Genomic DNA, 25,400 nt, shown 5'->3' with positions numbered 1-25,400 from the left:
GCTGAAAGGTTGGACGCAGTGCAGATCTGAAAGGTTCGCGTTTCCGCTGTTGTTTTGCTGCTGCAACTGTTCCGGTGTGATGGTTCTGGTTCGCTGCTTCCATGGTGGAGCGTTAATGGTGTTTTGAACGCTATTGTTGTTGCAAGCGCGGTGGTGATGGTTCTACTGCTGTGCGGGCAGCTTGCTCATGGTGGTTCGATGGGGTATGGTCTTGCGGTGGCTGCGCGTTGCAGAGAGGATGGAGAAGCGGTGGTTGCCGACAATGGTGGAACGTGAACTGCCATGGTTGGCGCGCGAGGAAGCTTCGCGGAGGCTGCGAATTTTATTTTTTAATTTTAAAAATATTGAATCTATGACTTCGGTCTCTCTGCAATCGAGGCAGAAAAGAGATCTATGACTTCGGGTAATGACCGAGGCCAAAAGGAAGTGCCTTTTGGCCTCACTTTAATATGTCTCGGTTCTTAAACCAAGAAAAAATCTCAAAAATAACCGGGGTCAAAAGGGGTACTGCAATAGTAAAATTTGGTCGTATTTGATTGTTTAGGCTTCGATCAAAACTTTGTCGTAATTAATCAAATTTGGATGAGACGGTCACCACCAAAATTTAGTGTGGTATTGAACCGTTCAAACATTCTTTTATTCAACAAATCACTTTTGTCTTAATATAACTATTCTCTCAACGAGTTACTACTGACTTAATCTAAATATTCTTTCAACACGTTATCCTAACTTAACCCAATCGTTTCTTAAACTACAAATCCCTCTTGGTTTAAGACTAAAATAATTTCTTTGTAATCATTAGTTATAATAATGATCATTGAACATTGATAATTATAAAGTTCATACTTAAATAATTAATTATTACATAATATTTTTTATTCATTTTCTTTTTTTTTCTTCGATTACGTTATATTATTATCTCTACTATTCTGAAACAAACAAATAAATTTGGAAAAATTGTTAATAACTTTTCTCATAACTAATTTGTTAAATTGAAACTTTTCATAGCCATTAAACTACACTATATACTTATATATATATATATATATATATATATATATATATATATATATATATAAATTAATGATAGGTTATCTATTTCAATTCACATTAATTTTATAACACATGTATATTTCTAAAAATTTATAAAAAATTTAGAATGACATGGCTACTAATTAAAAAATCTAAAGAAACAGTAATTACTATATAAAAAAATAAAATAAAATTCAAAATTTAATATTCAAAAATTTAATAGGTATAATTCACATAAATAATGGAATTAATGTCGGTGTATAAGACATATTTTTATAATTGTGGTATGTGATTTATTCAGTTATGAGACGAATAAGATTGAACACCAGTAATTAAAATAAGAAGTCCTTGAAAATTAATTATCAAATTATGTGATTTGATTTTTTATTGTCTTAATTCTTTTATTTAGTTTGAATGATTATTAAATATAACCTGCTTATCCCTATTTAATATAAATAAATACAAAATATTAGTATTTATTACTTTAACTAACAATAATTATAATAAACTCTTCTATACTCGGTTTTTAAAATCAAATATTATTTTACAAAAAAAAACTAAGCACTAAAAATTATTTATATACTAGTTTAGTTAAATACTTAAATTATTAATATTAATATATAATGCTTCAAGTTATCATAGTAACTTTTGTATAAAAAATTTATTTGACTAAATTGATAATATTTTTACCGACTAATTTTTAAATATTTTATATTCATTTTATAAAGCAGTTCCTACATTTATCTATATTGTAAAAAATTATTATTTCATACCTATTTTCACATTTCAAAAAATTCAGTGACTAGTATTATTTAATAAAAGCAACTAAATAATGATGTAATCTTTAAGACCACACGATTGAAGAAGTGGATCTTCATTTTCGGCTATAAAAGTTAACCTAAAACTCTCTTAGAGTTCACATCTCCGCGCCTCCTTTCCTTCGGTCTTTCCTTTCTTTTTGTTGCCGCTCCAAGTCACTTTCTGGCTGTAAGTTTTCATGGAATATGTTATTATATTTCATTCTCATATTCTTGTGTGTAAAAAACTTTAAACGATTGTATTGTAATTTTTTTTTCTAATGTTATCAGTTTGTTTCAATTTTAATATTTTTTTTCTTAATTTAGGCTAAGATAATTAAAGGAATGGTATATATGCCATTTTGTTCAGTTTATAAACACATGAACATTAATTTATATTTATAAATTTATGTCACAGTAGCTATTTGAAAAACTTGCTTTAAAGTATACGGATCTTGTTTTGTATATTATAGAAAATTGTTTTATATATTATAGCAGCTTGAAGTTTTTTTCTTTTCCATCACTAAGCATTATGTTGATTTTAACATCTTGTTTCCAAAGTGTATATTTTATTATTTTAACAGAACATTACTTTTATTCATCAAGGAATCTAAAATAGCTAATTTATCTCAGAAATTCAACACTGAATTCTAGATGAGAATATCTTATTTTATACAACAAGAAACTTTTGTTAGTCGGATTAGAAAATGTTATTTCCAATTATTTCATCTTCTAGACCATGTTATTTTTGCAGACAGGTAAGAAGAGAAGCACCATCGTGGAAGAGATTATCAGTACAGTATTCATCAAGTTTATTTTCTAACATAAATTATTGTTCTTTATTGTGAGCTGAAAAAATTGTTTTGTGTAATTATTATATTAACTTACATGCATGTGTCGGTTAATTTGAAAATATATATCTTATTTTATGTTTTGTTGTTGGAACCATTCTGAGTTACGTTATGCCTTTGAATATTGGTGAGATTTGATATCCATTTTAATCAATTTAACAATTTCTTTTGATATTGATTAATGCATTGTGTTGTTGTTAACCACATTATAATTTGGTTATTATATGTATCTTTACATGTGGTTAAATGTCATTGTTGATTTCAGTCTAATAATGTAAAATTAATAATTAATTGCATCCAGGAATTGTAGTTCTAGTTTTGAAACCATTTTGTGAAAGGATGAAATCTTATATATCTTGATATAAAAAAGTTAAAAATTAATCCTTTCGTAATATGGTTTACAAAATTGGAATTATAATTTATTAGTCACATGTTTGATGCAATTGATTATATGAATATTATATGGTTAGATTGAATAAAAAATGATATTTATTTAAAACATGTGATTACATATACTTATGAATAAACCATATTTAATCAATAAATTTGTTCTGACAAGATAACATTAACACAAATGAAGCATGTACGATTTTCCGTTGGAAGCTATGAATGAATTTACAATGGTTGGTTTAAGAAATGATAATATCATGTATTTATTCGTTCAACAAACCTTCAAATTTCATAATGTATTTTGATGACATATGTTTGTGTTTGATTATTTGACCGTTGTAGTGCATCGTTGTCATTACAGATGAAAAATTCATTATATGAGTAAAGAATAATATATGTCATTCTACGATAAGTTGTTCTCACTATAAATGAAAATTCATAATCATCAGATTATGAGTTTTTCATCTATACTGATATTAGTGCATTACAACGGTTATATTATCAAAGACGAACACATGTCAACAATATAAGTGAGTGAAATTTGTAACTAAGTTGAAGTTAATAAGTAGATGATATTATAATTTCATAATCTAACCATTTTAGATTTATTGATAGCTTCCGATGAGAAATCATACACACTTCAATTGTGTTACCGTTATCCACTCACCATGAATGAGTTCAATATCTGTTATCGTTTCAAGAGAGGAGAAATAAGTAACATTTATTTTGTGATTATTATTCACAGACAGAAATCAGAATGCGTGTACAAATGGCAGCCATGCAAAAGGGTAAGATTCATCGTTTCAAGGCTTCTGCAATGCAACACAGATGTATCACAGATTCCAGTTTTAAATGTTTAGGAGCGTTACAAACAAACTTTGTTGTAATTAGATGAGAAAAAAAATCTGTATTTTATATAATCATACACTCTGACATGTTTGAGTTAGTATTAGCAATAACTTGTAATAACATTTTACAGCTGTAAATAATTTCAATTTCAAGGAATTTTATTTCTGTCACAAGTTGGTTCCTCGTGCACTATAAATATATGCAGTGCAATATGAGGAACCAACGATGGTTTGTATATCAAGTGTAGATTCATGAATGGCTTTGGTGAGATCACTTTCTATTCTTTCTTTTCTTTGCAAATTCAATCGTTCATATATATTTTGCAAACAGTTAAGAACAGAAGCATTACAGTATCTTATTTCGAATGCATCAAAAATCAACGGACGATGTTGTTAATCAAAAACACTATGTCATCTTTCACAGCAGAGACATTACAATTCATCAGGTTAGTACATAAATATGCTGCTGAGATTTATCTGTGTTTTAAGATCTGTCAAAAATATTAAATAATTTATGAGTATTAATAGACATGCTATTATTTTAATTAATAGAAATTTTACACAATAAAACTGACAGGTATTCGGCTATATATAATTCTAACCTAAAACGTTAAAAGCTCACACTTGGTGTCTCTTTTCGTCTTTTTCATAATTTATTAGGGTTAGAAAAATGAGATTTTGACCATAGTAAACATTATTCACCTTTGAAACATCCACCGATAGTTTGTCTTATGAGAAAAGCTTGAAATGTGTGGTATGAGACAATGAATTTACTGATACACTGTGTATTCAAACATATACTGAGGAAAAGTTCCATTTCTACATGCAACTTGTTCAAAATGTGAAACAGATTAACATCAACGCATTAATGTGGCATTGAGATGGTGAAGTAGTTTACAAAACACAAGACTTTGGTAAATTGCGTTATTACTGCTTTAAGAGAAAATTTCTGAAAATAAAAAGCCAAGAATTAAAGCATCTGTCAGAAGGAATTGCATTACATTAATTCACTCTGCCTTCGATGCTTGGATTAAAGATTTAGCAATGCATGTATTTGATCTGACACAGAAGGAATCCAACAGATGATGCTGCTCTGACAGACTGCCTTGGAATTGTGTGAGTGTGATTGAATTAAAGTTTGACGTGGTTAAATGGAAAGCAATGCATGTGTTTCCGATATTTTAAAGAACAATGTTGTATTTTTTTACAAAAGCCTTTGTCATGAAAATATTGTATTGAAAGAGTTTAATAGTATATTCTTACTACTGTTTATTTGAATATCTATTTTCACATTTCAAAATTGAATTAATGGTATTATATAATAAAAAATAATTAAATATTGATAGAATTTTTACAAACAGGTAGGGTGGGTTCTCATATTCCGGCTATATAAGTTTGACCTAAAAGGTTAAAAGTTCACACACTAGGCGCCTCCTTTCGTCTTTCGTTTCTTTATCATTCTCAAAATTGCAGTCGCTAGAAGTTGTCTTCTGAGACTACTGTAAGTTTTCATATTTCATGGTAAACTATTATAATTGCAATTTTTTTCTTCGAGTGTTATCAATATTGTTTTAATTTTAATCTTCTTCTTTTAATAACTAACTGTTTTTATTCATTTCAAGATAAGCAACAGAATGGTGTTCAATTTATAAACGCATGAAACCTTAATTTATATTTTTTACATATTTATTTCATATTAACGTTTGAAAAATCTGGTTTATGGTTTATGTACTTGTATTTGTATATTCTGAATATAATTTGGCATATTACATCCACTTAATATTTTTCTCATTTAACAGTAAGCATTATGTTTATATTTACCAACTTCTTTCGAGATATATATATATATATATATATATATATATATATATATATATATATATATATATATATATATTTCACTACATTAACAAAACACTTTATTTATTCATCTGATAAAAGAAAGTGAAAGTAAAATAGTTTATCTATCTAAGAAATTTAATACTTAAATTATTATACTTTATGTGATTTTGCAAACAGGTAAAAAGATATGGAAGAAATGCATGGAAGTAAGTCATCTGATTGCATAAAGAATGAAGGGATGCTGCTAATCAAATCAACGCTTTCACAGGAAAAACATTACGTTACGGTACCATCAGGTCAGCATACAAAGTCGATACAAACAATATTTTGACATTTTTTTGTTTTTTTACATTCAATTGACACTGCTAAGATATTATTATTATTTTTTTTTAAAGGCAGCAATGGACCTTGAAAGTTAATATATGGAGAAAGTTCAGTGAACTTGATGGGTGAGTAGTTTTTGTTATTGAAAGTATACACCATTCATTCATTTTTGTTTTTAATACCAATGCTAATCACTTCTCTATTTTAATCTTCTCAGGAAACGTAGTTGAGATCCGTCTCTCAAACGACGTCGTCTCTGTTCAAGTCAAATCTCGTATTAAAGAGTAGAAGTCATATTAAATATAGAGTTAGCATGTAATTTTATGTATTATTTTATTAAATTTCTACTGTGTTTTTCGTTTCATTTAAAGATGTAATGAGATAACAAGTGATAAAATGATTCCATTACTTTTATGTATTTTTTTGTTATATTTTCAGTGTGTCTTTTCTTTACTCTTAACAGTTACTGAATCTATATCTTATCAGAAAACGTTGAAATGTGTGCCAGATGAATATCCAATGAATTTACTGATACAACGTATTCAAAGTATGCATTAATGTAGCATTGAGATGCTGAAGTAGGTTACAAAACACAAGTATCCAGATAAGAAAAAGAAAATTTGATAGGGTTCGAAAAATGAGATTTTGACCATCGTAAACATTATTCACCTTTGAAACATCATTATCTAACATACACAGAAAAGTAATGCATGGTCAGAAAAAGAAAAGAAAACTTTAAAGAGGATAATAATATTTTGACATTTTTTTTTCAGATTCAACCATGCATGCGCGTGTATCTTAGTTCAATGCATACAAAATTCACCGATAGTTTCTCTTATCAGAAAACATTGAAGTGTGTGCCATCATTCAATGAATTTACTCATACAACGTCTATTTAAACTCCATATTTTTTTTTTTAAATTTGACTTACACATTTTTATATAAAAATAATGAATTAACAATAAATTTTTCCAACCACATCATTTGTATATATATGTTTAACCTAATTTGCTAAATCTTCACACTCTCTCTTCTGCGCCTTCTTTCTTCTTCCTTTCTTTTACACACTCACAATTTTTATTCTATCTCCGGTGCTCAAGCCTGCAAACATATTTTTCAGTAAGTAAACCTTTTTGACTGTATATTATGGAAATTTCAAATTATTTTGTTCTTTTCATCATTTATCTCTGAGCAGACGTTTCGCATTTATTCACTTACTTCTGATAGATGCTTTAATCGTTAGCTTTATATTTTCAGAAAATTTCTCTGCTTTTTCTGAACAAACTTCATTCGTTGTGCCACCTATGTTATAACAGTAATATCGCAAATTGTCTTGTATTTTGTAACTTATGGAAGTAAAGTAACTACTGGACACACTTTTCGTTTAAAGTTTCGTTCCTCCTTTTAATATATTTATAATGAACACCAATGCATGTCTTTGGTCTGTAAAAATTTTCAGCTATATATATGCTGCTGCTCTGACATAGTAAACATTGAACTTTGAAACACGATTATCTAAGAAAGAGAAAATAATGCATGGTTGAGAAAAGAAAAAGAAAACTTTCTTTGACTCATAACACTTTGAAATGTGTGCCATGAATTTACTGATACAACGTATATTCAAACATGCATTTACTTTACTCTCGAAGTCTTCCATAAGTTACAAAACACTAGACAAGACTATGGTAAATTGCAATATTATACTGCTATAACATAGGTGGCTCAACGAACAAAGTTTCTTCAGAAAAAGCAGAAAAACTTTTTGAAAATATAAAGCTAACAACTAAAGCATCTGTCAGAAGTAAGTAAATTTTTTCGTGGTTTCCAATAATGCAGTCTGCATTGGAATTCTATGACTGATCTGAGACATGGTTAAATGATAAGCAATGCATGTGTTTGATCTGAGACAGCATCAGGAATCCACCGATGATTCTACCAATTATCGTTTTGATCTGAGACAGTGTAATTAAGGAATCCACCGATGATGCTGCCAATTAACGTTTTTGGTGTATCCTTATGAATCCAGCCATGAGTTCTGCTGGCGAAGAGGACCATCGCCTTAATAAGAGTGCCGCACAGTTTGCCATATGTAGAAGGATTCAACGTTGTACCAATCAAAATCTCTTAAATATCATAAATATTTTATTTTTATATATTCATGCATGTATTAAGTAAAATTCCAACTAAGAAAGATGTAAAAGATAAAGATAAAAAGCATTTCCAGATGAAAGGATGGGTCAGACTTGAACATTGTTTTTGTTTAGTTATTGTAAGAAGGTTTTTTTCTGTATAAAAAAGTGATTAGTTATTGTTGTTTAAAATGAAGATTTTACTAATAAGCTGAGAAACACCAAAATTATTACTTCTCTTCCGAAACATTTTCTTTATCAAATATTAGTTTAATTATTTCTTCAAGATTGTAGATAAAAAAACAAGTAATTAGCACAGCACTTATTATTAGCAATGTATCAGAACATTTATTGTTTGCATTGAAAATTTAAGTAATTGAAGAGAGATGGAGCTGCATCGTGTGTAATAAAGACAGAAGAAAGACCACACGTAATTATTCTTTAAAGTGTTGGATTCGTAGATATTTCTTTTCACTTAAATAACATATTTTATATTTCCTTTTCAACAATATACTGTGTCAATTATTTCCACGTGTAAAATTTCAGTTTCAGAGAGAATCCTGAAACACCGATCCAAGCAGATAATAATTGAAAACCATTGTGAGGAATTGAATTTTGAAATGGGTTTTAATATTTTTTCTTTTTGTTCTTTATTTAAAAATAAAGAATGAAGGAAAATTTTTAAGAAAATAATTAAACAAATAATTGGTTTGAAATATAATTATGTAAAAAACATCTATCTAAATAAATAAGTGTATAAAAATAATAATCTAAATAAGAAAATATTTGAAGAAATAATTATATATTTTTAAATAATTAGGTAAATAATTATTTAAAGAAAAAGAATAGTTTATAAAAATAACTTTGTAAGTAATATAATTCCTTGTTTTTTCATCACTTATTTTTATTATAATATTTTTTTATTGAATTTCCATCTTTAAGAGACCAGCTCAAAAGATGTTAGATAGCATAAAAAAGAGAAGAGTATGGGAGGGTTAAATCAAGATTCATGTAAAAGGCAATCAAATTAAGCAAATATAAATTCGGACATATGAAGCATGTTTCTAAAAAGTCAACATAACAAGCTAGGGTAGATTAGGAAATCAAAATAACTCAACCTAGTAAATGATGAACGTTTGGCAAGTGAACCAATCGTTAACGTAGTAATATCGTCCTTTGGGATTGACTTGTTAAATACTAAATTCCTAATTTACGTAATTTTGAACAAATGTGAATCAATATAATTGCAAGCATAAAATTTATAACAAAAACTTTAATCAAGAGAAGAATCGTTAGAGGATTGATTTCGTACTTTTTCCTATAAAATTCTACTCCTTTTCAATTGATGCAAGTAATGTAATCATCCACTTGAGTTCACTGAGAGCTGTTTTACCCCTAATCCCTTAGTAGGTAAAATCTATTTATTGAATTCGAACCCCCAATTTCTTAGGTCAGTTTACAAAAATTCAATAAAATCATGAAAAATCAATAATAATCTCTATTACAAACTAATTAGATATGCCCAATTTTCCAATTGTGACATAATCTAACCTGTCTTGTTTATAATCGCAAGCAATTCCCAATTTCCCAATTGTGAAATTGCTCATAAATAAACGATAAAACCATAAACAGAGCACTGAGATGAAGAACAATAACAAAACATCAAATGTAAAGGGTAGAACCTATAATTCAAAGTCTTACATCAATCCTCCAACAAAAAGAAATTAATTCTGCATAATGAAAAGAAAAACTCCAAACGGTAGCCCAACAACAGATGGAAATCGCGAGGGAGAAGAAGAAATTTCTTTTCCGTGAACGCTCCTCCTTTATCTCTCCTCCACGTTCCTCTTTGCTGAGATCACTTTCTCTCTCCTCTAACCGTTTCCCCCTATCTCTCCTCTTTATATTTTCTTTTTCTTTTAAATCTTTTTGAGTCACGTAATCTTTAAGTTTCTCGCTAGAAAATCCACGGGTTGTGGAAAAATCCACAGGTCACCTATGGAACTGTAACATCCCTACGGAATATTACTGATATAAAATAAATAAAATTCGAAATATAGTAAGTGTCACATTTAATATGAACTATTTCCCAAAACATGGGAAATTTAAAACTTTAAATATACGAGTCATAAAACCAGGAGTCCATAATTCATAAAACTGAAATAAAAGTCAATGGCTCCTGCCAAGTTTACATAATGTTCTCAAGGATAAAATAATAAACATAATACATATGTATCTACAAAATACCCATGCCAGCCCTCGCTCCGAGTCTAAGCATCTCCTGGCCCACCTGTCACATCATCCGTTCCCGGATAACAAGTTACCTGATCATCGCCACACACACACACAGAAAGGGTGAGCTATACACAACATATATAAAGAAAACATGAATATAAATATGTTTCCCAACCCAAAATAACATAACTAATTTCATACTTTCCAAATCACCCAACCATGACATCATAGTCCTTCATGAGTCATATGCATGAACTAGGTCTTGGGACTTCCTTGTGCTCCCACGAAACTAACTCATTCGTGGTCCAACGCTATGAGCCTATCCCGCTCATAGTCCTGCCCTACAGACTCCTCGCCTGTAGTATAAACATCCAAGTCTCACACTTGGACCCTGGCACGCACGCAATCACCATACTATGGACTCCTCGCCCATTAGTAGCCGACGGGAACTCAACCAGTTCCATGCCCATCATGTGTCCAACCACCGAGCACATCCCAAACCCCATTATAGAATATTTGGACTTGCAACCAATTTGGTAAAGCATGATGTGGACATTTCCTCAGTAACTCCTTGTACCTTTCCCAAGCCTCGTACAACGATTCAGTTTCTTGTTGCACAAAAGTAGTGATTTCATTCCTCATTCTCGCTGACTTGGATGGAGGAAAGTATTTGGTTACAAATTTTGTAGCCATATCTTCCCATGTACAAATACTACCTTGAGGTTGTGTATGAAGCCAACTTTTAGCTTTATCCCGTAATGAGAAAGGAAAAAGCCTCAAGCAGATTGCATCATCTGAAACTCCATTATTCTTCAAAGTGTCACAAATGGCCAGAAAATTCTCTAGATGAGAATTAGGATCCTCTGAACCTGCACCTCCAAATTGATTTTGTTGGATGACTTGTAATTGTGCAGGCTTGATTTCAAAATTGTTGGCTTGAATAGGAGGTCTCACGATGCTCCCTTGGTAATTATTTGTATTTGGCATCGAGTAGTCAAGCAGAGTCCTCCTCATAAGTTGTTCCTCAGCCATTGTTGATATGTGCTCCTTCTTATCAATTGATGGACCTGCTTTCTTCCTTGCTTCTTCTTTCTTGCGATACTCCTATTATGTCTAGCAGTACGTTCAATTTCTGGGTCAAAAAGCAAGATTTTTTCTGCAATTGTACCTCGCATAAACAACTTAAAGACACAAGATTCTAACAACAAAAATCACGTGAAAATAAATTAACAACAAACAAGATAATTAAAACAGAAAAAAACAAAAAATTGAAAACACAAACAATTTTAACTAACTAAAAATTAAACCTCAAATCTCAAGCAAATTAGATCACTAATATCAACAGAAAAATCAATCCCCGGCAACGGCGCCAAAAACTTGATGAACGTTTGGCAAGTGAACCAATCGTTAACGTAGTAATAAAATATCGTCCTCTAGGATTGACTTGTTGAATACTAGATTCCTAATTTACGTAATTTTGAGCAAATGTGAATCAATATAATTGAAAGCATAAAATTATAACAAAAACTTTAATCAAGAGAAGAATCGTTAGAGGATTGATTTCGTACTTTTTCCTATAAAATTCTACTCCTTTTCAATTGATGCAATTAATGTAATCATCCACTTGAGTTCACTGAGAGTTGTTTTACCCCTAATCCCTTAGTAGGTAAAATCTATTTATTGAATTCGAACCCCCAATTCCTTAGGTCAGTTTACAAAAATTCAATAAAATCATGAAAAATCAATAATCATCTCTATTGCAAACTAATTAGATATGCCCAATTTCCCAATTGTGACATAATCTAACCTGTCTTGTTTATAATCGCAAGCAATTCCCAATTTCCCAATTGTAAAATTGCTCATAAATAAACGATAAAACCATAAACAGAGCACTGAGATGAAGAACATTAACAAAACATCAAATGTAAAGAGTAGAACCTATAATCCAAAGTCTTACATCAATCCTCCAACAAAAAGAAATTAATTCTGCATAATGAAAAGAAAAACTCCAAACGGTAGCCCCACAACAGATGGAAATCGCGAGGGAGAAGAAGAACTTTCTTTTCCGTGAACTCTCCTCCTTTATTTCTCCTCCACGTTCCTCTTTGCTGAGATCACTTTCTCTCTCCTCTAACCGTTTCCTCCTATCTTTCCTCTTTATATTTTCTTTTTCTTTTAAATCTTTTTGAGTCCACGTAATCTTTAAGTTTCTCGCTAGAAAATCCACAGGTTGTGGAAAAATCCATAGGTCACCTATGGAACACTCTGTTTTGCGCATGATCTTCTGAAGTCAAAACCACAGGTCGTGGAAAAATCCACCAGGCACCTGTGGAACACCCTGTTTTGTATCCTCCAATTCGCTGCACAAAACCACAGGTCGTAGAAAAATCCACCAGGCACCTATGGAACAAACTGTTTTGAAACTTGCATCTTCTGAAGCCAAATCCACAAGTCGTGGAAGACTCCACCAGGCACTTGTGGAACATGCTGTGTTTTGCATCTAACTTACTCCTTTCAAACCTGTTTACACAAACAATACACCAATCCAAATGTATGATCCGAAACTAGATAATGCATGATGAAATGAGTCCAATAATGTACAAATGAATAAAAATGTTCTAAACTAATGCATAAATATATCTATATATAATATGCTCATCAGTGAACATGTGAATAATCTTAACAGTATGTGCCTAATTTTGTCTAAACATCTTTCATCTGTTTCCAGTGTCTTAAAGAATAACGTTGTATTTTTACAAAAGCCTTTGTTACAAAAATATTGTATTCAAAGAGTTTAATAGTACATATTCAACATCTTGTCAGGGTACTTTCGTAAAAAAGATAACATTTTCCTATAATTCTTCATGTCTGAAACTTGGGTGATTTTTCTAACAATTGATTTGTCAGAATTACATTTAATTTATCTGAGTTATGACAGCTGCAATATTCAAGTTGTCTTATATATTAAATTATTAATATATAAGACAACTTTAATTTTGAGAACTGAATATTTTTTTCAATCAAAACAAAGCAAAGAGATAAGATAACGTTTTCGCCATTAGTAGTAAGAACTGATTACACTGAAACAGTTTGGTATATATAAAATACATTGTTGCCATTTCACTTCTCTGAATCAACATCAAAACCACAGAATTGAGAAAGCTCATGCCACCATGTTGCATCACATTTCAGATCCAATCTTGAAGGACGCTGTGCTTTTTGACTTTGTTTTTTATCAGCAAAAAGCAAATATATTAATAGAGTAATCGAGTTACCCCAACCCATATACAACAAGATCAACAACATAAAATAAAAAATACAATATAATAAAACACTCATTGGTTATCCTTCCTGTTAGGAAGGAGGCAATAAAGGAAAGAATAAAGGAGAGAAAAATAGACACAGAGAATTTAACGTGGTTCGGCTACAATGTGTATGCCTACGTCTATGACTACACTAGGAAGTATTTGTATTTTTGGTGTATCTTAAAGCTTTACATAGAGTCTCTTATATAGTAAAATAGAGAACCACATCTCACTATTCTAAGCGATGTGGGACTAAATTAAGCACCATAATTCTAACAATTCTCCCACTTGGGGTTTGATTTACATTACCACCTAGTGTAGTGCCTTCATCAAATCTACGGTTGTGTTCTCGTTCATGATGTTGAATGCAACATTCTTGGCTAATGTCAACCGGATCACACCGAGTGTCTGCCGATCTAACAAATCTCATTCCGCCTGCTCCATGTCAGTGTCTTATGTGGTTAGGCTCAGATCTCATTGGTGTTGTTCTCTCCAGTAAAACCTCCTCTTTAAAACCTGACACTTCCTACTATAAAAGGAAAATCCAACACAATACAACAAATATTCATTTTTTTGACTATGGTACACTTTCATTACAATATAGTAAAATTCTTAGTTCTTTTGTCCCCGTAGTGTCTTTACCTCCTCAAAAAAGATGAAGCACTTGTGCTGTATATTGTTTTCCAGTATTAGATGTGTTGTACTGTGTTTGTGACCCATGATTGTTGGTTTCTCTCATAATTGTAACCTACAAAAGGGTTAGCTACCAAAATCCATACACATAATATTCCTACTTTCTATTAAGACAAATTTTAAAATTTAGAAGTATATGCATATATATATATATATATATATATATATATATATATATATATTAATATCGGATTGAACTAAGCATTAATTTTACATATTACAGACTCACTTTTTTAAGTGTGAATTGAATTAATTGCATTGATAATTAGTGCATTAAAGGACATTCATACATTAATCTACTTGAGAATGTAATATATCATTATTTCAAGTTTTGTTAATCTCAGCAACCTATCCTATTCATGGCTACATGCATTATGTTTATTAATGTACTATGTTGTTTGATGTATTTTATTCATAACTACGTGCACAAATTACATATAATAAATAGATGTCATGATTAATTAAATCTAATAATGTAGAGTTTTATAATAATTTTAAATCCAAACATGTGACTGATGATTTGTGCTTTTAATTTTGTAAAATATACTATAAAAGGATGAAAGTTTAAGCATTACAGTAGTAATAATGATTTTCATCTTTTCATACACGATTTTCAAAATTACAAACAGAATTCATTAGTCACATAAACGATGGACTCAATTAATTATTAATTCCTACATGATTAAATTTAACAAATCATGAAATCTAACCAATTTATATATAATAATACATGTAACAATGAATAATAATACATCTAACAACTAAATAAATGGTATTAATATAAAAAAATTATTAAATTGATTAAAATGGTTATCAAATCTAACTAATGTATGTAGCCGGAAAGGATAGGTTGCAAGAACAACAAAACATAAAATAAGAGCATATTACACTCTCAAATTAATTGATACATGCATGAAACTCAATGTACTAAATACACAAAAATAAGTTTAACCTATTCACAATACTAAACAAAATGAGTTTCCCATATACGAACTAATGTTAGAAAAATATATTTGGTGAACAATGTGGTGATATTTCTGTATACCGTTACATAAATATTTCTGTATACATAAATATAAATAAATAAGAAAGAACAGTGGTTTATTAGAATATTTTTTTTGAAACAAATATACAAGACCAAGAATTTGCGGAAAAGATTTATACAGAATCTTGAAAGTTAATTTGAAACAAATAAAGAATGTTGAGAATGTAAAAAAGGTTTGAACATTGAGATACATCAATGTTGAAAATGCAAGTATCTTATATATGCTGCTAATGAAACTGTTATGGCTACTGCAATCCAATAATATTGAACATTGAGATACATCAAAATGCAAGTATCTTATATATGCTGCTAATGAAATGTGCATTTGATCTTTCACAGCAAAAACATACCATATTATACAAAATCTCATTAGTTTATTAAGCTATCATTAAGTCACTGCAACAGATAACAATGAAATGTTTATTTATATTTATTAAATTTTAATTCATTAAATAGTTTATTAATATTATTATGACAAATACTTTTTTTTATAAGTTATACTAACTGATATTTGTTTAATTTTGTTTAATATCTTTTACTGAAAAGAGTTTATATACATTTCCTACTTAAGTTATTTGTTGCAGTGAACTAAATGCTATTTTGATGAGTTTTTCTACACTATGTATTGTTCTTCCTGCGAAAGATCGAATATTCACTTAATTAGCAGCATATTTTTTTTTATATAATATTCATTATATACGCAATCACATATATTAATCAGATAATTTTAAATTTAATTATGTAAAAAATTTATAATCACTTGAATCCAAACATATAACTAATGGTTTGTGCTCATAGTTTTATAAAACATATTATGAAAGGATGAAACTTTAAGTATAGTTTTATAAAACATATTATGAAAGGATGAAACTTTAAGTATTATATCGATTATAATAGATTTTCATCCTTTCACACTTGGATTTCAAATACTACAAAAACAATCCATTACTTATGTTATGGTATCGTAGCATGCGCAAGCACAGGATCGTGACAATTGGAAATTAAAGAGAAGCAAATAAAAGAGCAAGAGAAGTAACACACAAGGATTTACGTGGAAAACCTCTTTTGAATGTAAGAGGAAAAACCACGGGACGATAATGAACAAAGTTTCACTATGAAAAGAAGAGTACAAAGCTCTTAAATGGGAACAAGAATCCTCACCAAAAACACTCAAGTGTCTATTACAAAGTGTGTCTCTGTAAATGTTTTTCTATATTTTTTCCAAGTCATGGAGATGTTATTTATAGGCTTCAAAGTTGAACCACTCAATAAGCCATATAAAGAGTCTTCAGAAACTGCACTAGTAAATAGGACATATGAAGAGTCTGTATAACTTAAGCAGAGTAATGATTAAAAATTAGTGCTTAAGTAACGTGTGATATTAGGAATTGAATGAGAACCACATATTCTAACAATCTCCACCTTGGTTCGAATTCTACAAGTGTTCATCGTCCGATAAAGCCCCAAAGGGCATTCAAGTGCTGTATATACCAACCAAGTCCAAACAATGTTCAAACTTGGTAATTGGAAGCGGCTTGGTAAGCATGTCTGCTGGATTCTCAGAAGTGTGAATCTTTTCAACCATAATTTCTCCAACAACAACAACATCTCTAATAAAGTGATGTTTTATATTGATGTGTTTGGTCTTGTCGTGATAACGATTATTCTTGGTTAAATGAATAGCACTTTGGCTATCACAAAACACAGTAAGAACTTTCTGTGTTAGACCAAGTTCATTTACCAAACCTCGGAGCCAAATAGCCTCTTTCACTCCCTCTGTGGCTGAAATATACTCTGCTTCGGTTGTAGATAATGCAACAATAGATTGAAGTGTTACTTTCCAACTGATAGCACTATTACAGAGGGTAAAGATGTAACCTGAGAGAGATCTTCTTCGATCAAGATCACCAGCATAATTTGAGTCAACATATCCTACAACATTATCAGTTGTAGCCATTTTTTTGTCAAATACCAAGCCAACATGAGAAGTACCTTTTAGATATCGAAAAATCCATTTTACAGCATTCCAGTGTTTCTTGCCGGGATTATGCATATACCGGCTTACCATGCTAACAGCATATGCAAGGTCTGGCCTGGTGCATATCATGGCATACATAAGACTGCCAATAGCATTAGCATAAGGAACATATGACATGTACTCCATATCTTCCTTTGTATCTGGGCAAAGATCTGAGGATAACTTGAAATGTGCAGCAAGTGGAGTAGAAACAGGTTTACAATCATTCATATTAAACCTATCAAGTACTTTCTCAATATACCTTTGTTGAGATAAAAACAATTTACCAGCTTGACGGTCCCTGCGAATCTCCATACCAAGAATTTTCTTTGTTGCACCTAATTCTTTCATTTCAAACTCATTGCTTAGTTGAGTTTTTAATTTCCTGATAGAAAACTTGTCACGTGATGCAATTAACATATCATCAACATATAGTAACAAGTATATGAAAGATCCATCTTGGAATGTTTGAAAATAAATACAGTCATCAAATTGACTCCTGCAATAACCTTGTCCAATCATGAAAGAATCAAACCTCTTGTACCATTGCCTAGGTGCTTGCTTGAGGCCATATAAGGATTTCTTCAAACGACAAACAAAATGCTCCTTTCCAGGAACAATAAATCCCTCTGGTTGTTCCATGTAAATTTCTTCTTCCAGCTCTCCATGTAAAAAAGCTGTCTTTACATCTAGTTGCTCTAACTCCAAATCAAACAAAGCAACAAAAGCAAGCAAAACACGAATAGAAGTATGGCGAACAACAGGTCAGAATATCTCATTAAAGTCAATACCTTCCTTTTGATTAAAGCCTTTAACGACTAGTCGTGCTTTGCATCTTGCATTTTCAACCCCGGGAATGCCATCTTTTTTCTTATAGATCCATTTACACTTTAATGGCCGTTTGTCTTTAGGAAGTTCTGTCAGAGTCCAAGTATTGTTTTTATAAAGACTCTGAATTTCTTCATTCATAGCCCCTAGCCATTGAGAAGACTCAACACAAGAAACAGCTTCAGTGTAGCTGACAGGCTCAACACCATCATTTACCTCTTGTGCAATTGACAATGCATAGGCAGTTAAATAATCATTAGTGTATCTAGCTGGCTTTCTGATTTGTCTTCTTGGTCTGTCCCGAGCAATAGAATAATCATCTCCTTGTTGTTGAATAGGAGAAGTGGTTCTATCATCACATTCATCATCATCATCATGATCATTATTGGATTCATTTGTAGAGGAAGATGGGACATCAATACCAGGAACTTCAGATTTGAATTCAAACTCCACCTTCTCATTAGTACCCTGTATAGTACCTGTATTGGTAGAAGAAGGCACAAAAGACTGTTTTCCAGAAGATAATAATGCATCCTCATTAAAAATTACATCTCTGCTAAGAATTAGCTTTTGAGACTTTGACTCAGAGCACCATAAACGATACCCCTTTGATTCAGATGCATAACCTAGAAATATGCACTCAATAGCTCTTGGAGCTAATTTGCCATTATTAATATGTGCATATGCAGGACATCCGAAAATTCTTAAATTAGAATAATCAACAGGATTACCTGACCAAATCTCTTCTGGAACTTTGAAGTCAAGTGCTGAATGTGGAGAACGATTGACCAAGTAGCATGCAGTAGAAACTGCCTCGGTCCAAAGATCATGTCGATCCCATATCCCAGCATTTGAGAGCATACAACGAGCTCTATCAAGTAGAGTCCTGTTCATTCGTTCTGCAACACCATTTTGTTGGGGATTCCTTGGAATGGTTTTGTGTCTAGCAATACCATTATTTGTGCAGAACTCATTAAAGTCACCATTACAAAACTCTAATCCATTATCTGTTCTGAGCTTCTTTACTTTATTCCCAGTCTGGGTTTCAACAAGAGTTTTCCACTTCTTGAATGTGGGGAAAGTCTCATTTTTATGTCGCAAAAAATAAACCCAAACCTTACGGGAAAAGTCATCAATGATAGTCATCATATAACGACGTCCTCCATAGGAAGGAACTTTAGAAGGCCCCCAAAGATCAGAGTGAATATAATCAAGAATACCTTTTGTATTGTGAGTTGTTGTAGAGAAACTAACCTTTTTTTGTTTCCCAAAAGCACAATGTTTGCAAAACTCCAACTTACCAATGACATGCTTACCAAGATATCCTTGCTTGCTTAGAAGATGCAAACCTTTTTCACTCATATGGCCTAGGCACATGTGCCATAATTTAGTGACATCATTTTCAGCCATAGAAGATGATACAGCTACTGAACCTGTCACAATAGTCCCTTGCAGGACATATAAGCTTCCAATTCGGTTAGCTTTCAAGAGAACAAGAGAACCTTTTGATACCTTTAGAACTCCACCTTCAGCTGAGTACTTGCACCCGAGAGATTCAAGAGTGCCAAGTGAAATTAAGTTTCGCTTTAATTCGGGTATATAGCGAACATCAGACAAAGTCCTGACGACACCATCATTAGTCTTGATCTGAATTGTACCTATTCCTGCAATCTTGCATTGGGCATCATTACCCATCAAGACAACACCACAATCAACATATTCAAAAGTAGTGAATAAGTCCTTATAGGGACACATATGAAAAGTACATCCAGAATCAAGGATCCACTCTGTTTTACTCCTCTTATTAGAAGAGACAACAGACAAAGTAATGTCACCGTTAGAGTCAGCTTCAATATTGGCAGCTTCAGGGGATTGTGCGGCTTTTCCTTTTTCTTGTTTTTCTTGTTTTTTCTTCAAGATAAAACAATCAGAAATCTCGTGTCCAGGTTTCTTACAATAGCGACAAAATTTGTTGGATTTGCGTCCCCTAGACTTGGATCTGAACTTTTTGTCACTTGTACTCCTTCTTTCTTGAGTTCTACCTCTGACACTTAAACTCTCACCCTTGTCCACAGAATGAACTTCAAGATCAAATTTTTCTTTGGACAATAAATTAGATTTAACATCTTCAAAGGATAAGGTATCATTATTTCCATACAACATAATTTCTTTGAAGTGTTTATAGGTAGAAGGTAGAGAGACAACCAACAAAACAGCTTTATCTTCATCATCAATTTTAATATCAATATTTTCCAGATCCAAGAGGATAGAATTAAACTCATTAAGATGAGATTGAATAGGAGTACCTTCAACCATTCGAATGGTATATAAGCGTTCTTTGAGACGAAGCTTATTTGCAAGGCTCTTGGTCATGTATAAAGACTCTAACTTTAGCCATAATGCAGCAGTGGTTGTTTCATTTGCTACTTCACGGAGAACCTCCTTTGATAACGAGAGTTGGATTGATGATAGCGCCTTTTCATCCAACTCCTCCCACTGCTCATCAGTCATGGAAGCTGGCTTATTTTCTATTCTATCTAAAGCCTTCTTTAACCCACTCTGGGTTAAAACGGCCCTCATTTGGACTCGCCAAATAGAAAAACTAATCTTGCCATCAAACTTCTCAATGTCAAATTTTGCAGACATTTTGGAATTTCCAACTAAGAGCTCTGATACCACTTGTTATGGTATCGTAGCATGCAGAAGCACAGGATCGTGACAATTGAAAATTAAAGAGAAGCAAATAAAAGAGCAAGAGAAGTAACACACAAGGATTTACGTGGAAAACCTCTTTTGAATGTAAGAGGAAAAACCACAGGACGATAATGAACAAAGTTCCACTATGAAAAGAAGAGTACAAAGCTCTTAAATGGAAACAAGAATCCTCACCAAAAACACTCAAGTGTCTATTACAAAGTGTGTCTCTGTAAATGTTTTTCTATATTTTTTCCAAGTCATGGAGATGTTATTTATAGGCTTCAAAGTTGAACCACTCAATAAGCCATATGAAGAGTCTTCAGAAACTGCACTAGTAAATAGGCCATATGAAGAGTCTCTATAACTTAAGCAGAGTAATGATTAAAAATTAGTGCTTAAGTAACGTGTGGTATTAGGAATTGAATGAGAACCACATATTCTAACAACTTAGATAATATTCAGATTCAAATAATTATCAAACCTTACATGTTTAAATTTGATTCATAATAAAATCTAATCATTGAAAACAAAAATTAAAAAGAAGGGTTGTCTATTAAAGATTTATGTGCTTTGTGTGCACAATGGTTGAAGATGGTGAATGAAAGAATGTGAGTGAGAGTACATAAATTATTATACATTTTTGCAGCCTCTCAACACAAAAAATAGAATAGAAATTGAGAAAAGAGAAGAACATAATATATAAATCAGATCCATAAAGTTTTTCACACATATATTGGTAAAACAGTGTGTATGAAAGTGTTTACTTAGAAAAAAAAAACATTCACTTCTGCATCTTCAAAGCACCGCAAATGAGGCGCCGAAAAGAGTGTGATCTTTCAGCAATGTAGGTCTAACGTATTTATACACAAATATTGGGACCTAGTGGTTGAAAAAATTTATTGTTATTTAATTATTTTTATGTAAAAAACACGTGTAAGTTAATCTTTAAATACAGAGTAATAATTTTACCTCAGTTATATGTCATATCCGGTCATATATTAATTTAGGAAATAATGATAAATAGTGTGGAACATTGTAGGAAAACAAACATATAGCAGCATCTACTAAATATAGCAGTGCTAACTAAGCCTAAACTAATTCATTAATAATTTCTAACTTTATTTTTGAGTTAAACAGTTTAGATCAGGCGACCCAATAATAATAGCATTTTATTAAATTTAGTTAATTTTGAGTAGATTAAAAAGATGATAAATAATTTATTTTATATTAATTTAGTCTGTGTAAGTTTATCCACATTAACGAAATTAATTTAAACGAAGGAAATGAAAATATGATAAAAAATTGTATGTGAATAAAAAAAAATACATATCATAAATACATATCAAATTACAGTTTGAATATAAAAAATTTAATTTCACTAGTTTTATTTAAATTTTATTAATAATAAATATGATTACATATTTTAATTTTAATAATTATCACATACCTTTATTAAAAAAATTACATTTACTTACAGTATATATTATTTAATATAATAATTTCATTTACAAATATATTTTCATATTTCAACCCAACTGCACACCACACACACACGATAATCTCTGTCTATCAGTACAATCTATGTTCAACTATAAAAATTAACTAAATAATAATATCTTCGTCCTTCAATAATAAGTATCTTTTTATCTATACCAATGGTAAATAATTTATATCTTTAAAGTATAATAAATTATTATTACATATTATTTTTACGGTTCTCTTTAATTTCACGTAATTTAGAAATCGGGATTTGAGATAGTTAAATTTTTTTTTTCATTATCTCACTCTTAAGATATCTTATAAGATAAAATTGTGACCGAAACTTAACATTTTAAAAATGGATAATTAATGTCTTAGATGCATGGTGATGGACAACAATCTTATCAACCAACTTAGAAATGGAATATTATATTTTTGTATTTGTACTGGACCAGAGGAGTGATTCGGTTGTAGACCGAGAGGACAAGTGGATTTTGGTATCAGGTCCGGGAGGCACCGAGGGAGAATATTAACCGAATTAAGTTCCGTGTTTGGTGTTGCTTTTAGGAGTTAATGAGATTGTTATTATATTTAGAGATATTTTAGGAGCAAAAGATAATTTCATTTTTTATTTTGTATATCTAGAATTTAATATTTTGTAACTGATTATGATATAAATAAGAAGGTTACTCCCATGGTCAAGGGGGGAGATTTTTTGACCTAAGCAAGTCTTAAGCTATGGTTAAAAATATTTCTTTCTTTTTGTTTTTGGTTAAGAATTATCTGGCACTTTTCTTGACCAGAACATTGACGCCCATCGTGGGGCCCGGTAAAACTCGATCCCAACTCCACCAAATTTCAATAAGAAACGCTACAACAAAAAATAGAAATGAATCGCGCAAGAAGGCAGAAGAAGATCTACGACTCTTAAGGGAAGAAACACTCAAAGAAAGGGAGATACTTCGGAAGGAGACCGAGGATACCCATCATCGGCTGGAGGAAGCCCTTCGTCATCAAGAGCAACTGAAAAAACTCAATGAAAACATGCAGTAGCAGATTACGCCTCTGCAATACTCACAAGAAACTTTTGACATATGTAAATCATGAGAAGATGATCGATCTATGCTCAGTCTCTACTTACAGATCAACAATTAATCATTGCGATTGAAGCTTACGCTCTTTCTCGATACAGGTACGAAAAAACCCAAAGTTCCAAGTATGTTGCTATTTTTTGATATAAAAAAAATTGGACAAAAATTACAAACCAGAAAATCTAAACAATTTCCTGATCACAGTCATAAATCATTCTACTCTTCTTGTATTATGTAGGGGTCACAAGTATAAATTTAATAGTTTTACAAATTTGATTAAATGATTTCTTTAGGGCACTAAAAATAAAAAGCTAGAATGATTAATTTAAAAAACAATATATTATTTTTGTAATTTATAAAATGTACATTGTTATGTTGTTTTAACTTAAATATATTGTCGGATAATGTAATCTTAATTATGTGTACAAGAATAATAAATTGATTTGCTAAAAGATAATAAAATATATTTATATAAAAGAATTATTATTATCGATTGTTCCTTTTATTTTTAACCATTTTATTAGAAAAAGAGCAAAATAGTGAAATTAATGAATAATACAAATTTTATGAATTAATTACTCGTCGTCCTTTTCAATGCATAAAACTAAATGACTTTTACATCTAGATAAAAGGTATGTTTCTCATTAATATCTTATTTAATATTATTAAATAAATAACTTTTAGTGTGAAGTATTTTATATTTAGAGGAGTTTTAAGAAAATATTCTTAGCAATTTAGGAAGATGTAATCTACTGTAAAGTTGTTTCAAAATATCAATATAATTATTTTATATGGTGCTAGAATTATAAAATAAGATTGTTTAAATATATAAACTAAGATTTCGATACATATGTTAAAATGTGAGTATTATAGTAAATATTACTAGTTATCTTTAAAATAAATTTATTGTTACTAGATATAAATGTGTTCTGGTGTTACTTTATTTTAATAACAAACATAATTATTTTATAATAGTATGTTATTTTAATCCACTTAAATTTTTTTATGATATCTTATAATTCACTATTTATTTGGTATGATTTTTATAAATGAAAATTATTTAATTAAAATTAAGATATTTATAAAATGTTTTACATATAAATATTACAATTGTCATATATATACATGTGATATTATGTGAATTACTAACGGGAATTTCGTAGAGATATTAAAAATTCATTCATCATGTTTAAATCAATAAAGATTGGCTTCATTGGAAATAAGATGAAAGAGCCTATGTGCTCGAGGTAAAGAACCTATGTGTTCTATTCCGAGCCTATGTGCTCGAGGTTAAAAAGAACATATGTGTTCTATTCTGAGCCTATGTGCTTGAGGTTAAAAGGACCTATGTGTTTTATTCCGAGCCTATGTGCTTGAGGTTAAAAGAACCTATGTGTTCTATTTCGAGCCTATGTGCTTGAGGTTAAAAGAACCTATGTGTTCTATTCCGAGCCTATGGGCTTGAGGTTAAAAGGACCTATGTGTTCTATTCCGAGCCTATGTGCTTGAGGTTAAAAGAACCTATGTGTTCTATTCCGAGCCTATGTGCTCGAGGTTGAAAAGAACCTATGTGTTCTATTCCGAGCCTATGTGCTCGAGGTTAAAAAGAACCTATGTGTTCTATTCCGAGCCTATGTGCTTGAGGTTAAAAGGACCTATGTGTTCTATTCCGAGCCTATGTGCTTGAGGTTAAAAGAACCTATGTGTTCTATTCCGAGCCTATGTGCTCGAGATTAAAAAGAACCTATGTGTTCTATTCCGAGCCTATGTGCTCGAGGTTAAAAAGAACCTATGTGT

The 25,400-nt window shown here is 30.8% G+C and overlaps 1 protein-coding gene, 2 long non-coding RNA genes and 1 other non-coding gene across 11 annotated transcripts; 3 read left to right on the top strand and 1 right to left on the bottom strand.

Annotated features, from left to right (window-relative positions):
• Positions 1-1,923: 1,923 nt before the first annotated feature.
• Positions 1,924-6,515, top strand: LOC114170554 (uncharacterized). 6 transcript variants are annotated; one of them, XR_014986420.1, is made up of 7 exons: positions 1,962-2,019; positions 2,584-2,623; positions 3,816-4,364; positions 5,280-5,419; positions 5,938-6,056; positions 6,156-6,209; positions 6,302-6,515. It is a non-coding gene; the product is annotated as an uncharacterized LOC114170554 (long non-coding RNA). The 6 variants fall into 6 exon arrangements; XR_014986417.1 differs by having other exon boundaries at positions 1,924-2,019; positions 2,584-4,364; XR_014986419.1 differs by having other exon boundaries at positions 1,967-2,623.
• Positions 6,516-7,111: 596 nt separating this feature from the next.
• Positions 7,112-8,314, top strand: LOC114170527 (uncharacterized). Of its 3 annotated transcripts, none has more exons than XR_003601089.2 (2): positions 7,112-7,203; positions 7,921-8,314. It is a non-coding gene; the product is annotated as an uncharacterized LOC114170527 (long non-coding RNA). The 3 variants fall into 3 exon arrangements; XR_014986416.1 differs by having other exon boundaries at positions 7,312-8,314; XR_003601090.2 differs by having other exon boundaries at positions 7,280-8,314.
• Positions 8,315-10,382: 2,068 nt separating this feature from the next.
• On the bottom strand, positions 10,383-11,480 carry LOC114194269 (uncharacterized). Its single transcript, XM_085669186.1, has 2 exons — positions 11,026-11,480; positions 10,383-10,392 (listed from the first exon to the last, which is right to left on the bottom strand). Exons 1-2 carry the CDS (start codon positions 11,478-11,480, stop codon positions 10,383-10,385), a joined length of 465 nt encoding a protein of 154 aa, XP_085525312.1.
• Positions 10,987-11,093, top strand: LOC114195705 (small nucleolar RNA R71). Its single transcript, XR_003606538.2, has one exon. It is a non-coding gene; the product is annotated as a small nucleolar RNA R71 (small nucleolar RNA).
• Positions 11,481-25,400: the final 13,920 nt, after the last annotated feature.

This window comes from Vigna unguiculata, chromosome 11 (genome assembly GCF_037176805.1).
Source record: "Vigna unguiculata cultivar grain cowpea cultivar isolate G323 ecotype 2 chromosome 11, ASM3717680v1, whole genome shotgun sequence".
NCBI lineage: Eukaryota > Viridiplantae > Streptophyta > Magnoliopsida > Fabales > Fabaceae > Vigna > Vigna unguiculata.
Note: the sequence above shows the minus strand (reverse complement) of the source record. Positions and strands in the feature narration are given on the sequence as shown.

What these genes read in the sequence shown, in the direction of transcription:
- LOC114194269 (XM_085669186.1), bottom strand. Translation starts at nt 11,480, where the DNA reads ATGGCTGAGGAACAACTTATGAGGAGGACTCTGCTTGACTACTCGATG.